At 45.2% G+C, this 15,897-nt stretch overlaps 1 protein-coding gene across 1 annotated transcript in view; it reads left to right on the forward strand.

Annotated features, from left to right (window-relative positions):
• LOC137521598 (C-Jun-amino-terminal kinase-interacting protein 4-like) overlaps window positions 1-15,897 on the forward strand; it is a 168,435-nt gene extending 152,538 nt beyond the window's left edge. The window contains exons 24-27 of the mRNA XM_068241061.1: window positions 3,496-3,609; window positions 3,697-3,846; window positions 7,874-7,975; window positions 10,800-15,897. Of these exons, the coding sequence (XP_068097162.1) occupies window positions 3,496-3,609; window positions 3,697-3,846; window positions 7,874-7,975; window positions 10,800-10,930 (497 nt within the window). The 3' untranslated portion in view covers window positions 10,931-15,897. The remainder of the gene's footprint in view (window positions 1-3,495; window positions 3,610-3,696; window positions 3,847-7,873; window positions 7,976-10,799) is intronic.

Genomic DNA, 15,897 nt, shown 5'->3' on the forward strand with positions numbered 1-15,897 from the left:
TCCCTGCACACTGCAAATCCGTTTTCCGATTCCGATTCCGATTCCGTTTCCGATTCCGATTCCGTTTCCGATTTTCCTTGAATACATTCAACAGAAAAACGGATCAAAAAACGCAGCATGCAGTTAAGATTAAAAATCTGAATCGGAATCGGATGTAAAAACAGATTAAAAATCTGAATCTGAATCTGATTTGCTTGCAGTGTGCAAGAGGCCTTAAGGTTAGACATCAAGGTGTGTGTGTGCGTGTTTTTAGGCATTAGGAAGGAGGTTTGTGTGGGGGAAGGGTAAGTTTGGTTGTGAGGAGGGAGGTTTGTGCGAGGTGGGACGGTCAAGGTTAGGCATCAGGAAGGAGGGTTCTGTGAGAGTAGAGTTAGGTTTAGCTGTAGTAAAATATCAGTAACATTTACCGATATTTTACTATCAAAAATTAATACTGTAAATAGAATATCTGTAAATTAAAAATATTCCACTATTGCCAATTTCCTTGCACCCAAGTTTCCCTGGCGCCCATTTTTCCCAACTACCTTTGTTCTAATATCCCAATTATCAGTTGTGTAATAGGGACAGCATACATTTCTCCATAGAGCTTGTGCAGCCAATGTGGTGTTCACCTGAACCACATGGTCCGACCTAACTGTCATCTCCCTTTTTTCTCTCTCCTCAGAGAAGCCGTTTTGTGTAACTGAACTGATTATTTCTTCTGCTCACACACTCCTGTCTGTGGGAGCTGTTAGCAGGTGAAATAATATTCAGAAGTAAAGTATTCGAATATAGAGGCAGCTAAATACATTTTGTAGTAAGTCAGAATGGAAAGGTAGACAACTGAACTGCATTGATCACATCACTGAAGCATCAGTAATAAGGTAATCTATGCAGTTTTGTTTTCTATCTCTGGAGGGACAAATGTCAGAATTTCATTACATTTCTTATGCTTAAAGTAAACTGGAGACAAAGTATAAAAGAAGTTTTGCATACCCGGGGCTTCCTATAGCCCTCTCCACTCTGATCCATCCCATGTCGTCTTCCTCCGCCTCCTCGTTCCTCCGCAATCTGGCCTGGTAACTTCGGGAGTTGGGGCATACTACGTGTACCCGGCAGTGTGCGCCCCTTCACACTCCCGTCGCCAAGAGTTCTGCGCCAGTGCAGTATTACCGTGCAGGTGCACAATGCTCCCAGCCACAGGAGCACGATAAGGGAGCGCGCGTGACCATACTGCGCCTGTGCCGAATTACCAGGCTAGATTGCAGAAGAACGAGACGGCCACAGAGGATGGCATGGGTTGGATCAGCATGAAGGGGCTAAAGGAAGCCTCAGGTATGTATAAAACTTATTTTATTTTTCGTCTCAGGTACACTTTAAAATTTAAAGTGTACCTGAGACGAAAAATAAAATAAGTTTTATACAAGGTTTAATTCTGGCTTACATCTTAATGGCTCAAACATAGCACAACTATTTATTTATTTAAGTATTTATATAGCGCCGACATATTACACAGCGCTGTAAAGAGTATATATTGCCTTGTCACTAACTGTCCCTCAGAGGGGGTCACAATCTTGTCCCTACCATAGTCATATATGTCTGTGTGTATTGTGTAGTGCATGTATCATAGTCTAGGGACAATTTAGGGGAAGCCAATTAACTTATCTGTATGTTTTTGGGATGTGGGAGGAAACCGGAGTGCCCGGAGGAAACACGCAGACACTGGGAGAACATACAGTGGGTTGCAAAAGTATTCGGCCCCCTTGAAGTTTTCCACATTTTGTCATATTACTGCCACAAACCGGAATCTATTTTATTGGAATTCCACATGAAAGACCAACACAAAGTGGTGTACACATGAGAAGTGGAACGAAAATCTTACATGATTCCAAACATTTTTTACAAATTAATAACTGCAAAGTGGGGTGTGCATAATTATTCGGCCCCCTTTGATCTGAGTCCAGTCAGTTGCCTATAGACATTGCCTGATGAGTGCTAATTACTAAATAGAGTGCACCTGTGTGTAATCTAATGTCAGTACAAATACAGCTGCTCTTTGAGGGCCTCAGAGGTTGTCTAAGAGAATATTGGGAGCAACAACACCGTGAAGTCCAAAGAACACACAAGACAGGTCAGGGATCAAGTTATTGAGAAATTTAAAGCAGGCTTAGGCTACAAAAAGATTTCCAAAGCCTTGAACATCCCACGGAGCACTGTTCAAGCGATCATTCAGAAATGGAAGGAGTATGGCACAACTGTAAACCTACCAAGACAAGGCTGTCCACCTAAACTCACAGGCCGAACAAGGAGAGCGCTGATCAGAAATGCAGTCAAGAGGCCCATGGTGACTCTGGACGAGCTGCAGAGATCTACAGCTCAGGTGGGAGACTCTGTCCATAGGACAACTATTAGTCATGCACTGTACAAAGTTGGCCTTTATGGAAGAGTGGCAAGAAGAAAGCCATTGTTAACAGAAAGCATAAGAAGTCCTGTTTGCAGTTTGCCACAAGCCATGTGGGGGTCACAGCAAACATGTGGAAGAAAGTGCTCTGGTCAGATGAGACTAAAATGGAACTTTTTGGCCAAAATGCAAAACGCTATGTGTGGCAGAAAACTAACACTGCACATCACTCTGAACACACCATCCCCACTGTCAAATATGGTGGTGGCAGTATCATGCTCGGGGGGTGCATCTCTTCAGCAGGGCCAGGGAAGCTGGTCAGAGTTGATGGGAAGATGGATGGAGCCAAATACAGGGCAAACTTGGAAGAAAACCTCTTGGAGACTGCAAAAGACTTGAGACTGGGGCGGAGGTTCACTTTCTAGCAGGACAATGACCCTAAACATAAAGCCAGGGCAACAATGGAATGGTTTAAAACAAAACATATCTATGTATTAGAATGGTCCAGTCAAAGTCCGGATGTAAATCCAATCGAGAATCTGTGGCCAGATCTGAAAACTGCTGTCCATCCAATCTGACTGAGCTGGAGCTTTTTTGCAAAGAAGAATGGGCAAGGATTTCAGTCTCTAGATGTGCAAAGCTGGTAGAGACATTCCCTAAAAGACTGGCAGCTGTAATTGCAGCAAAAGGTGGTTCTACAAAGTATTGACTCAGGAGGCCGAATAATTACGCACACCCCACTTTGCAGTTATTTATTTGTAAAAAAATATTTGGAATCATGTATGAGTTTCGTTCCACTTCTCACATGTACACCACTTTGTATTGGTCTTTCACAGGGAATTCCAATAAAATTGATGCATGTTTGTGGCAGTAATGTGACAAAATGTGGAAAACTTCAAGGGGGCCGAATACGTTTGCAACCCACTGTATAAACTCCTTGCATATGTTGACTTGGCTGGGATTCGAACCGGGGACCCAGCACTGCAAGGCTAAAGCGCTAACCACTACGACACAGAAGTAAAACGCACAATTTCTCTCACTTCTGCAGCTCATCAACATTTTCCCTTAAAACAGAACTGGAGGAATAATCAGCATGTATGTTGTATTCTGTGCAGGTGCCAGCAGCTTTGGTATGTCCATGACACAAGTATCAGCACTGTCAGTATTCTCTGGTCGTCTTTGGATTGGGACTGCCTGTGGTGTCATTGTCAGCATTCCTTTCTGTAAAGGTGAGGGTTTTTTTTAAGATACATTTCTAAAACATAACACTCTTCAGACTGCAATATTTTCTATCACTGGACTGTGTTTTCCTTCAGAAATGGATTCCCGCTCAGAACAAACAAGTGATAAAGAAACAAGCACCCAAGATCAGTTTTCCCAGAGAGCGTCCTACTGTTCAATGGAATATGCCCAGATCTCATTCCACGGTCACCGGGATGCTGTGAAGTTCTTTGCATGTGTTCCAGGTGAGGTGTCCATTATTTGCTAAAAATTACGACCTCGAGTATTGGTCAGATGGATTTTTAGGAGATGCAGCCTGGTGTGTAGGGCAGAATATTGTGATCCAAGGTCAAATGTCCAGATTTACCCTGAGTACAACAGAATCTATTGTGTTATTACTACATACACCACAGATGCTCTCATTGTATTAACAGCTCTTCCATTCTTTCCATTTGATAACCACAATATTTGTTGAAATCCTTGCTATGTGTGTAGATTTTCAGAGATGACTATTTGTATTTTTATTATCATGGTAGGGAAGTTAACCACTTCAGGAGGGCGCGCGTTTGGGGGGGTCGGGCAGCCGGATCCCGTCTGTGGCTGGCTGGGCATGGTGTCCCCCATGGAGGCAGGTGTCCCCCTTGTAGCTGGCAGCCATCAATCACCTTCCAGACTTCAGCGATGAGCCGCAGTAGCCACCTTTTCTCCAGCCGGTATCTCCGCTCCAAATGACGCTCAGGTCCGGGTCGCGGCTTGATGACGTCATCAAACCGGGACCCGGCGCTGACGTCAGACGGAGCAGAGATTCCGGCCAGAGCAGAGGGGGGCGCCGATCGTCACTGGAATGGCACAGAGGTGAGTGGATCCTCTTCTTTTCCCCCCTACCGCCGCAGCTGTAAAGTGATCACTACGATCCGATGGCGATCGTAGTGATCACGTGATCAGCAGCCATACGCGATGGCTGCTGATCACTGAGGGGAGATGCCAGCTGTCATATGACAGCTTAATCTCCCCTCTCCTGTGCGCACGATCGCGTCGGTACAGTTTGTTAGCGCGAACGTTGAATCGTTGAACGGTAGCACAACCTGCTGGACGTTGATTCAACGTCCGTGGTCCGCAAAAGGTTAAACTTTTAAAGCGGTATTGTCAGTCATAAAATGAAATACCATTTACCCACTGCTCTGTGTGTATTATGTAGTCTACATTCTGACTCTGCATTGCAAGCATTCCGATATAATCATAAATGTTTCTGCTGCAATGAATTATGTCAGTCAGCCTGGCTCTTTTCTGGTACATTGCCGGGGAGAGGGAAGCTTGTTATCTCCCCTCCCACATTCCTGCTCCTCACTGATTGGCTGAGGGTGTGACACAAGGCTGAGATGGGATATACACCTCACCCATCTGTGATGCCAGGCGACGTCCAATCGGCCATGACACAACCGCGGTCGGTGCGCGACACAAATCGTTAAACCAAGATGTGATATGTAATCTCCCTCTGCTCTAGGAACAATTGGGAGGTTTGGTCTTAGCTGAAAGAATTCCTGTAGAAGGCTGGGGGGAGGTGTTAATTAGCTTGGGCCATGCTTGTGTCCAAGGGAATGTTTACTTTTTAATTACCTCAGGCAGATGTCAATTGCCCACCATTTGGTGAGCTCTTTTCATACCGGGAGAGCTAGGAAGCTACTCACAGCAGGAGGCCCGTTCAAAACCTGCTTCCCACAGACTGACTGGCACTGCTAAGGGCAGATGCAGGTATTATATGATTTTTTTTGCCTATTTACAAAATACCATAGATAGGGTAGTTATGAGAGCGGTATCATTGGATCCGTAGGGTCCTGCTGAATCTCTTGATACCAGTCGAGAGGGGCCCGGGGGCCCCTACAACCCAGTTATTAAACTTCTCAGGAACTGAATCCTCTACCCTAATCAAGTTTGGTATAATCTGAACTGGCATATTCTGAGGTATATGAATATGTGATGGTCATGTGTGTGCGGAAAGCGTATGCCGAGATATGACAAATGTCATATTTGGTGGGCATGGGGAACCCATCCAGGGAGCTAACCGCCCCTGTCCAACCCCTGGGCTGTACTTGAGACTCCACCCAAAGATGTACATTGTTTAAAAGTGTCTGTGAGGGACTCCTCCCTCATTCCTCGATTTTCCACCTTCATGAGAGCTGCTGCCACTTTGAGGAACAAGTGGCGGCCATCTTGTCTGGACTTTTCTCCTGGACTGAAACAAAGCACATTTTCCATGTGCTCAGATTTTCCCAGAAGGACATCTCTCCATGAACTTTAAGGATCCGTGTTTTCTCCCTTTTATTTTATACTGTGTTATCTCATGTCTCAATAATTGTTGATTTTAATAATTTTCTGTATATATTAATTGTTCATATTTCATATTTAATAAAATACGTTCAAACGTCCTTTGTTTATTAAGCTACCCTATTATTCAGCTATACACAGAAACTGAACCCAGACTTTTGAGGAGACGCTACTTTCGTTGCTAGCTAGACAGAATAGAGTGTGTTTAACCGTTTATTTGCAGGTCTAGAAATAGCTAGTCAGTGGGTGCTTCTGGCCCAGGAAAGCAGAAGTGGTGGCAATTATACCCTGAAATAGTTTGTAAGTTGTAATTACCGTACCTCACAGGCTCCCTTCTGGTCGGGCTGCTGCCCAAATTCTGTCGGTTTCTTCTCACGGATCGCGACCACAGCTTGCATGGTCTGTGTGCTGAAACCGATTGGAAGGCAATTTGCGGTCTGGCCACCAGGGGCTCTGTGACACCATCTGCAAAAGATGCTGAAATACCATCTATGATGTGCTCCTATGTGATTATAAAGCAAGCTAGATATGACAGTGCAGTTTTAGTACAGAGTTCAGGGGGGAGGAGGGCTGGCAATGCATACACCATTTCAGTCAGGGGAGAAAAAGACTAAAGGAGGAAATGACATCAGGATTGGCTTCAATCAGAGGCAAGATGGACATTTTCTCTTTATTTACTATTTAACATTCACTGAAATCAAAATGTGGACTGTACAATACATATGTTATTTAAGTAGAACAAGTATTTATCTACTTATACACTGTATATATTTGTTTGTTTTTTCGTGAGTTTCAGTTTTGGAAAAATCCCTCTTGCCCTTTAAATAATAACTGTGTACAAATCTTGCAGTGCTAATGAACCACCATGATGTTGTGCTTGTTATATTGAAATTTGCTGGCGGATAAAACATAGATACAATATCCTGATGACAGAATGAAGAAAGCAGTCTCACACGGTGGAAATACGATTAGCTGCTGACGTCAAGTAGCCATGAGTGCTGCAATGCTGACAGAGAAGGCAAGACAGGATGATTGTCACCACAGCTGCTCCTCTGTGTCCTGTTGTGGATCACGCACATCACTAAGCAACAGCAGAGTTTCACTTTATGCTCATGTATAGTGTGGTCTTGTCATGGAATTCATCTTCCCAAAAAGCAGGAGGAAGATGAAGTGACAACATGACACAACATTCATTCTTTCTGCTGTAGCTATATTACTAAACCTTCTCTTTATATTTTAAAGCAATCCTCGAGAATTTAGAGAAAAGGCACCCATGCATAGCCTACCTTTGGCAGATTTGCTATGGTCCTCTCACCTTTTAAAATTAGGCTTTTTAGTAGATGAATTTCTTGGCAAAAATAGTAGTCACATGTATTTGTTCCCAGGCAACAGAGGACTAATATAATCTGTGGTTATCAGTGTGCTTATAAAGGATATACTATGCTATCTCTAAGGGTGCCCATACTCTATATTGTAGGCCGATCTTGTGAATAAAGCTTGGGAGCACTAAAAATGTGTAAATGGAATACTGTGCAACAACCTTTCAGCCTATTACATTGTTAGTGGGTGTGGTTATAGATAATGGCAGTGGGAGCGGTCTGTTTTTTTCCATGTCTGCCAGTAGTAAAGATGATTATGTGCAGGCTGATTGTGGATCAAACAATATAAACAATTTGCACAGCGAATATCGATCATTTATCTATTGTATTTTTTTAACTTCGCACTTTGGAATGTATAGATTTATTTTTTTCCCTTTAAGTTCCTCTTTAACTGCATTTCTTAAAATTCATGCTGCTGTGTGATCAACACTTTGGTTGTAGGTTTCTCCTATTTTATTTTTACAATCTGTATTTTCCTTGCCAGTTACTCCCCCAGTACTGGTGGATTAGTTTTGTAATGCCTGCATTGTGTTATGAGTTATTCTGAAAAACACTTTTACTCTTACAGGTTGCATCAACCCTTCATTGCCAGGAGGTGGCAGTGAGCCTGCAGGAAATTCCACTATGTTAGTGATGAGCGGAGGAGAAGGGTATATTAACTTCAAGATTGGTATGTACCATGTGTAGGAAGTAAGATGTTTATTTGTAAACCCTATTTTGGGGGGAGTAAGTATAAAAATAGTCTAATAAATATTTCCTAGTAAAGTTTTACAAAGAATGTCACTGATGGCTGCCATGCCTTCCCCTGTGCAGTGGCGTATCTGCATATTAGAGGCTCCATAGGAGGACTTTGATGAGCCCCCCAGCCCTAGAGTCATGTGAGCAATGACCCCTTCCACCTGCCCTCCTCCATGGATGTGAGTGGACATACAGTCACATATAGTGCGTGGTTGCAGAGTTCTGTAGTTCTCCTCCTCTCTCCTCCTCTCTCCTGCAGGGACTGCATCTGTGATTGTCCACTCATTTTCCCCTATGCCCTCACGTATACATCTCATGTGTCTCCAGTGCTGTAAACACATTTCTGATGTCAAACTGAATGTAAATTGAAGTCAAAGGTCCATGTACATTACCTCTAAAGCTATGTACACACCTTAGATTCATCTTGGGGAGGTGGACAACAAAGTCCGACTCCAGCAAGAATTGTGCGCACATTGAGTGTGGTTACAGTGGCCACCTGACACCGCTTATGGATCCGGCATTACAGAAGCACTAGCACAAATGCAGCACGTGATGACTAAGAGTTCAGCCTTCTCAGCTGACAGTGCTAAGGTCTCTAGGCTCGCCTCTTGGCAAGGATACTTTGTGCATAGAATTTAAATATGTTCCTGGGTTTGATGGGTTTCTTCTGGGTGCTTTGATATCTTTCACATCCCTAACAAATTCAGGTGGGTTAATTGACTTCTTGTGGAAAATGGGCCATAGAGGGTATTAAGGATATATGATTTTGATCCCTCACTAAAACCTTACTAAACTTTTCTAGCAAAATTGCTGCAAGAGTTTCTCTGGTAGACTGAATAAGTAAAGCGGGTCTTGCCATCTGAAAATGCCCTTTTGCATTAGTAAACATCATTGCAGAGATGGCAGAAGCGGCACTTTCGCTAACTAACAATTCAACTGCACACAGATCAGTTTCTGAGGGCTGTCCCTTTGGTCCCAGGGGCTGTCCCTTTGGTCCCAGGGGCTGTCCCTTTGGTCCCAGGGGCTGTCCCTTTGGTCCCAGGGGCTGTCCTTTTCATCCAAGTACTTTCCCTTTCAACAGGACTGTTACTCTTATTTCTGGGCTGTCCCTTTTGCCCTGGGGCTGTCCCATTCGCTCAGTTGTGTGCACAATTGCCCTGGGGCTGTCCCGTTCACTCCGGGGCTGTCCCGTTCACTCCGGGGCTGTCCCGTTCACTCCGGGGCTGTCCCGTTCACTCCGGGGCTGTCCCGTTCACTCCGGGGCTGTCCCGTTCACCCCGGGGCTGTCCCGTTCACCCCGGGGCTGTCCCGTTCACCCCGGGGCTGTCCCGTTCACCCCGGGGCTGTCCCGTTCACCCCGGGGCTGTCCCGTTCACCCCGGGGCTGTCCCGTTCACCCCGGGGCTGTCCCGTTCACCCCGGGGCTGTCCCGTTCACCCCGGGGCTGTCCCCTGTACCCCGGGGCTGTCCCCTGTACCCCGGGGCTGTCCCCTGTACCCCGGGGCTGTCCCCTGTACCCCGGGGCTGTCCCCTGTACCCCGGGGCTGTCCCCTGTACCCCGGGGCTGTCCCCTTTACCCCGGGGCTGTCCCCTGTACCCCGGGGCTGTCCCCTTTACCCCGGGGCTGTCCCCTTTACCCCGGGGCTGTCCCCTTTACCCCGGGGCTGTCCCCTTTACCCCGGGGCTGTCCCCTTTACCCCGGGGCTGTCCCCTTTACCCCGGGGCTGTCCCCTTTACCCCGGGGCTGTCCCCTTTACCCCGGGGCTGTCCCCTTTACCCCGGGGCTGTCCCCTTTACCCCGGGGCTGTCCCTTTTTGTCCCAGGACCGTCCCTTTTTGTCCCAGGACCGTCCCTTTTTGTCCCAGGACCGTCCCTTTTTGTCCCAGGACCGTCCCTTTTTGTCCCAGGACCGTCCCTTTTTGTCCCAGGACCGTCCCTTTTTGTCCCAGGACCGTCCCTTTTTGTCCCAGGACCGTCCCTTTTTGTCCCAGGACCGTCCCTTTTTGTCCCAGGACCGTCCTTTTCATCCCAGGGCTGTCCCTTTTTGTTTCAGGGCTGTCCCTAGGGGCTTTCCTTTTTATCCAAGTACTTTCCCTTTCAACAGGACTGTAAAGGCCCATACACACGTCTGATTTTTGCCAACGACGGGTCGTTTGAACGTCCCGTTGTTCAGTCGTTCGCCCGCCAAATCGGGCGTGTGTACAGACTGTCGTTCGCGTGATAAGACTGTCTTATCACGTGAACGACAGTCTGTACACACGCCCGATTTGGCGGGCGAACGACTGCATGACGGGACGTTCAAACGACCCGTCCGCAAAAATCAGACGTGTGTATGGGCCTTTACTTTTATCCCAGGGCTGTCCCTTTTTGCCCTGGGGCTGTCCTCTTTTTTTTCTTATTTTTTTCCCAGGGGGCGTCCCTTTCGTCCCAGGGGCCGTCCCTTTCGTCCCAGGGGCTGTCAATTTCATGCAAGTACTTTTCCCTTTCAACGGACTGTTACTTTTGTCCCAGGGCCGTCCCCTTTTGTCCCAGGGCCGTCCCTTTAATGTCCATATCATGATTGGCAAAATCCAGACCTTATGTGTATGTCCTACATTCTGTATTGAGAACCCACCATCTGTCATATCAGATAATCAAAAATCCAATTGATTTTTCTTTACTCAGTATTACCACCTACTGGTAACAAATGCAAAACATGAAAACAAATGGGCACCATAACCTCCCTTTTAATATTCTTATCATTTTCTTCGCATCCAGGTGATGAGACTGGAGACACAGAGGAGGGATGTGGAGACCTTCTGTTGACAAACCAAAGGTACAGACGGACAGAAAGGAGCCATCTCATTGTCTGGCAGATACAGACTTCAGAAGGGATGACAAATTCATAACGTTGATGTTTAGGATCCTACCAAGATGAATGAGTTTTCACCTGAGAATCTGAGATTGTGGATGTATTGTCTTTCCCACTGACGTGGAGTATTGTGGTCTTATGACTCTAGGATACCCTCTGCTTACTTTGGTTACAAAGTATTTTGCCTTAATTGAAATTGCTGACATTGTGGGATCTGTGCAATCGGAGACACTGGGATACAATGAAGTCGTGCTCTGGATGTTGTCATGCGTATCTCTCATCTGAGACCTTTTCATCTCATGGACACTAAATATGCTGCATTTGGATGTTTTTCTTCTTGATTGTTCTGTATTACTGTTTCAAATATGAAATATTGGGTTGATTACCGATCAGACTTCAGCTATTTTTGTAAAGTGCATCAGCAAAGTGACCTCTGTAGTCTGATTGGTGGAAAAACTCAAACGCTATTTTGTATTATAATAATGCTTAGGAATTTGGGTTATGTGCTAAATGTCCTTTTGTGAATATTTATTGTTTGTTGGCAGCTTTATGTGCCATTTCATGTGGCAGTGTCTCTTAATGCGTACTGACAGACCCCCATGGAGAGATCTACCCCCATGGAGAGATCTAAGTCCTCCCAACACAAACTGTTTGTAAAATCTAAACTTTCTTCGACATGACCCCATATCAGACATGTTCTCTACATACCTAAGTAACATGTATACCTAAGTAATATGTCATCTCAGCTTCCTGGGCGGAGCCTCAGAACCTGCTTCTGCCATGTCATGGAGGCCACCATTTTGAATTTTGGAACTTCTAGGAATCCTTTTTTTCTTGCAGTGCTGATGATTGTTTCCTGACCGTTACTTCAGACACTAATAAGTTATCTCTGCCTATGCAGCTTCCTTACCAGAACGTATAGCAGTGCTGTGTGGACTTCACAGAAAGAGACAGTAATGCTGGCAATACATTTTACAATCTGACTGTAGCCTAGGTAAGCTACACATCCTAATTACATGCAATCTGTAGGCTCCCATAGATATTATTAGTAAGATTGTCCAATCGCGTTGTATAGTGTATGACCAGCTTTGAGATGTGAATATTAAAGTGGACCTGAACACAGGACAGAAGGAAAACAGAGAGAATGCACTGTGTATGTATTGAGTGTAGCCCGTCTAATTCCCACTCATCTGTGACTAATCACAACTGTAATTTGATTTCTCAGCTGAGTCAGCTGACTGTCACGGCAGGGCAGCTAATTTTCCAACCCAGGCTGTTAACCCTATGTCTGCTTTCATGAAAGCAGGAAGTAGACACACTGCAGATGTATTGCAGGATTTGTATCCGCTGTAACAAAGAAATGTTTTTCTTGAAAGTTTATTAGGATGTTGCTTATCTTTTAGAGCAGACAGGAAGTTCTGAGTTCAGGTCCGCTTTAAGTGAAAGGCATTAAAGCTGTGGAAACAATAGGCATGTGGAACCGGGTGTGTGAGGGGAGCTCAGACATAGCTGTTGTTTGCCATAGAGTCACACATGTCAGGTACACTTTAATTGAGCTGCACTGTGATGCTAAAGTGGACCTTCACCCAAATTCATTGTATACAGAGTCAGAAGAAGACAACCAGAATAGAGGCTCTGCAGGATGGATGTGAGTATCTTATCTGAGGTACTGAGCCTTGAAGTGTTTTTATAAATCAACCCTCTCTACTGTGCCTAATGATAGCAGCTAAATGGGGCTCTTATCCCCTCTCCAGTCTTTGTTTCCTCTTCCTCTGTAATGGCAGTTCACAGGAAACTGACTTATGGGAGTTTTTGTTCTTATTAATAGTAAGAAAGGGAAGGGGGCATTTTGGCTACAAGTAATGTGATTTGGCAATAGTGACACTTGCCCTGTTGATTCATGTTAAGTGTGCGTTGTGGGAGTAGGTCCACTTAACTGTCCCTCTTCTCTGTTCGCTATGCTCCCTGTGCAGCATTAAGAAGTTCCCCCAGTTCATGTATAGATTTTGCCCTTCTGCCTATATTCCTAGCACAATCCTACCACTGAATATGTTGCAGGGAATAGTGGCCAGGCACTTGGCAAAATCAGCATCTGCAAGGGGAATGTTTAGGCAGATTTTTGCCAGGTTTTTTGTCCCTGGAGTGTTTTATATACTAATCATCTCTGTACCGTATGGCCTATACCATTGACTAATGACAAGAGCAGTACAGCGGTTTTGGTTATGCATAGTCACGCCCAAGAAACCGTCAACACATGAATTAATTGGTTATGATCATCTTTCGCCTACACTGCCATTCAAAAGTGATACCCTGACCTTTATTTTCCAGTGCAGGACCTTTTTTAAGCCCCACAGCAAAAAAAAATTCTCAAAAGAAGTTGTCCCAAATCTCAGGATTTTAGGTTTCTTACTTGCTTTTTACCACTTGTTTTGCCTTGCAGAAAAAAGGAAATGCAAAATCTCAATTTCTAGGTGATTGTGATCATGATTTGTGTTTACAAGTGTTATCAGGGCTCTTTCACATCTGAGCCCATTTTCTGCATTTTTAATGCAAAGAACCAAGGTAACATGAAAGTCCACAGACTTTCATTTTACCTTTCACATCCAACGCTGCGTTTTGGTGCGTTGCGGTTCCATACACCCGGGAGCTTTTAATTGTCCGGAGCCGGCATTTCCCGCTGGGTATATTAATAACTACCGCCGCTGATTGCGTCACACCACAACATCATGGCGACACACTGCAGGCCATTTACGTGTGCCGGAGAACGGCTCCTGCCATGCGTTTTAGACGTGAAAGAAGCCTCAGGGCCTAAGAGTAAAAGCAGTGTTGTCAGGAAGTATAGCAGTTTTGCTAGACAGTCTCTTAGCTTTTGTTTCAGCGCTGTGTAGCGTTGTTCTTGATGGAATGAGACAGGCTTTCATTATACTTTTAGGTGGGCCTGCAGCCTGTGGTTGAGTTGTAGTGTGGTGTGCTGCCTTTAGACTGGCCTGGGAGTGGGACGGTGTCATCAGTCAGTTTATATCTGTTGGGCTGGTGCTTACACAGAGGCAAAGGGGTCAATTGCCCCCAGAGCCTGTAAGGGACAAGGTGTGTGTCCCCTCCCCTCCAGCTATGGTGACTCCATACATGCCTGCAGGAAATGAGGAGGAGAGGCGCCATGGGGAGAAGTCCGGAGCATAGAGCACGGTGCTGTCGCCTGCCTGGATTAGGTAAGACCCTGCTGTATGTACACTTTGTATCCGTAAGGGAAAAGAGGAGGGGAATAATGGGGTGGGAGTGTGTTGGGATAGGTCCCTGGAGTTGGTCCAGAGGCTGCAGGGGTTTGACTCAGGGGTTATTGTACTCAGCCTTAATCTCACACATACAATAAATGCCTGCTCAGTTTTTTTCACTTGAATGTAGCCCTAGGCTATTTGCTGCTGCTGCTATGTCATATGCCTCTGGGCAATCAGGATTGTATTCTTGTATATGGCATCTACAGGCATGTGCAATGCAAATTCCTTGTTGCATTGAAGGCCACACAAATGTTAGAATTAAAAAGAACCTGAAGCCTTATTTAAAAAACAAAACAAAAACTAGATACTCGCCTAAGGAGAGGGAAGACTCTAGGGTCCTACTGAGCCTTCCTGTGTCTCTCCTCATCCAATCGTTCCCCTGCAGGCTCCTCCAAATCTCCCACCACAGAGGCTTCGGAAGTCTTCGAGAGCCCAGGTGCTCCCAAAGACGGGCGGCTCTGCACTCACGAGAGAGGGTGCTCATTTGTGCGCAGTATGCAGTGGCCCGTCTTTAGCAGCCCAAGTGCTCCAAAAGACTTCCGAAGCCAACCCGAAAGGGAAGAGAGCAGTCTTCCACCAATCGGTCGGAGACTGCTAACTGGGGAGCCACACGGGAACTATGGGATGAGGAGAGAAACGAGAAGGTGCTATAGGACCCAGAGCCTTTCCTCTCCTTAGGGAAGTATCTGTTTTGTTTAGTTTTTTGCTTTTCTTTTCATTTTCACTTCAGACTCCCTTTAAGGGCCTACTGATGTATAATCCCCAATCCCGTCCACCGCTATCAGTACGACCTCTCGGCCATACAAAGTGCTATACTCACAAGCAGATCTTTGGGTTTCTACACAGTCTAGTAAGCTTTAATCTGCATATCTTAAAGTGGGATTATCGGCAACAAAATCAATTTTTTTTTGTTTCGTTTTGTTTTTTAAACTAGTATACATCCTGACCCTGCTTTGCAAGCATTCCAATATAATCCTAAATGTGTCTGCTGTAATGAATCTTATCTTAGTCAGCCTGGCTCCTTTCTGTTTCATTGCCTGGAGGGGGAAGCTTGTTATTTCCCCTCCCACATTCCTGCTCCTCACTGATTGGCTGAGAGCAGTTCAGTGTTCAGTTCAGCTGAGAAAGGAAATGCACCTCACCACTCTGCAGGCGCTGCTAAAATAGGATCTATGCTGTGCTCACATGTGTTTACAAAGCAAGCTAGATATGACGGTGTAGTTTCTAGTAGAAAAGAAAAGTAAGGGTGGAAATGACATCAGGATTGGCTTCAGTCAGAGGCAGTAAAGATGGAAAATGCCTGGAACCGGTTTCTCTTTTTTTACTACATAAAATTTGCTTAAATCAAAACATGGACAATGCAAAACATATGTTATGTAAGTATAACAAGTATTTAGTTACTTATATATGTGTTTCTTTTTCCTGGGAAAGTATGGCTGTCCCTGTTGCTTTAATAAAACAGTAAGTTGCAGTGATGGACTAGGTGGACATGATAGATTTGCTTATACTCTTATTGGGGTGTATGCACTAAGCTGCGTTAAGCAGGATTCTGTGCGTAAAGTCTTGCACACGATGAGTAGAGCATATTGCATTGCATATAATGTACTGCATTCTGCTCTACTCATTGTGTGGTAAAAATTTTGCACACGTAATTCTGCTTAACGCAGTTTAGTGTATATGTTACGGCCACTTCGCGTTCTGGCCAGCCACTTCGGGTTCTGGCCGGCCA

This window comes from Hyperolius riggenbachi, chromosome 6, assembly GCF_040937935.1.
Source record: "Hyperolius riggenbachi isolate aHypRig1 chromosome 6, aHypRig1.pri, whole genome shotgun sequence".
Taxonomy (NCBI): Eukaryota; Metazoa; Chordata; class Amphibia; order Anura; family Hyperoliidae; genus Hyperolius; species Hyperolius riggenbachi.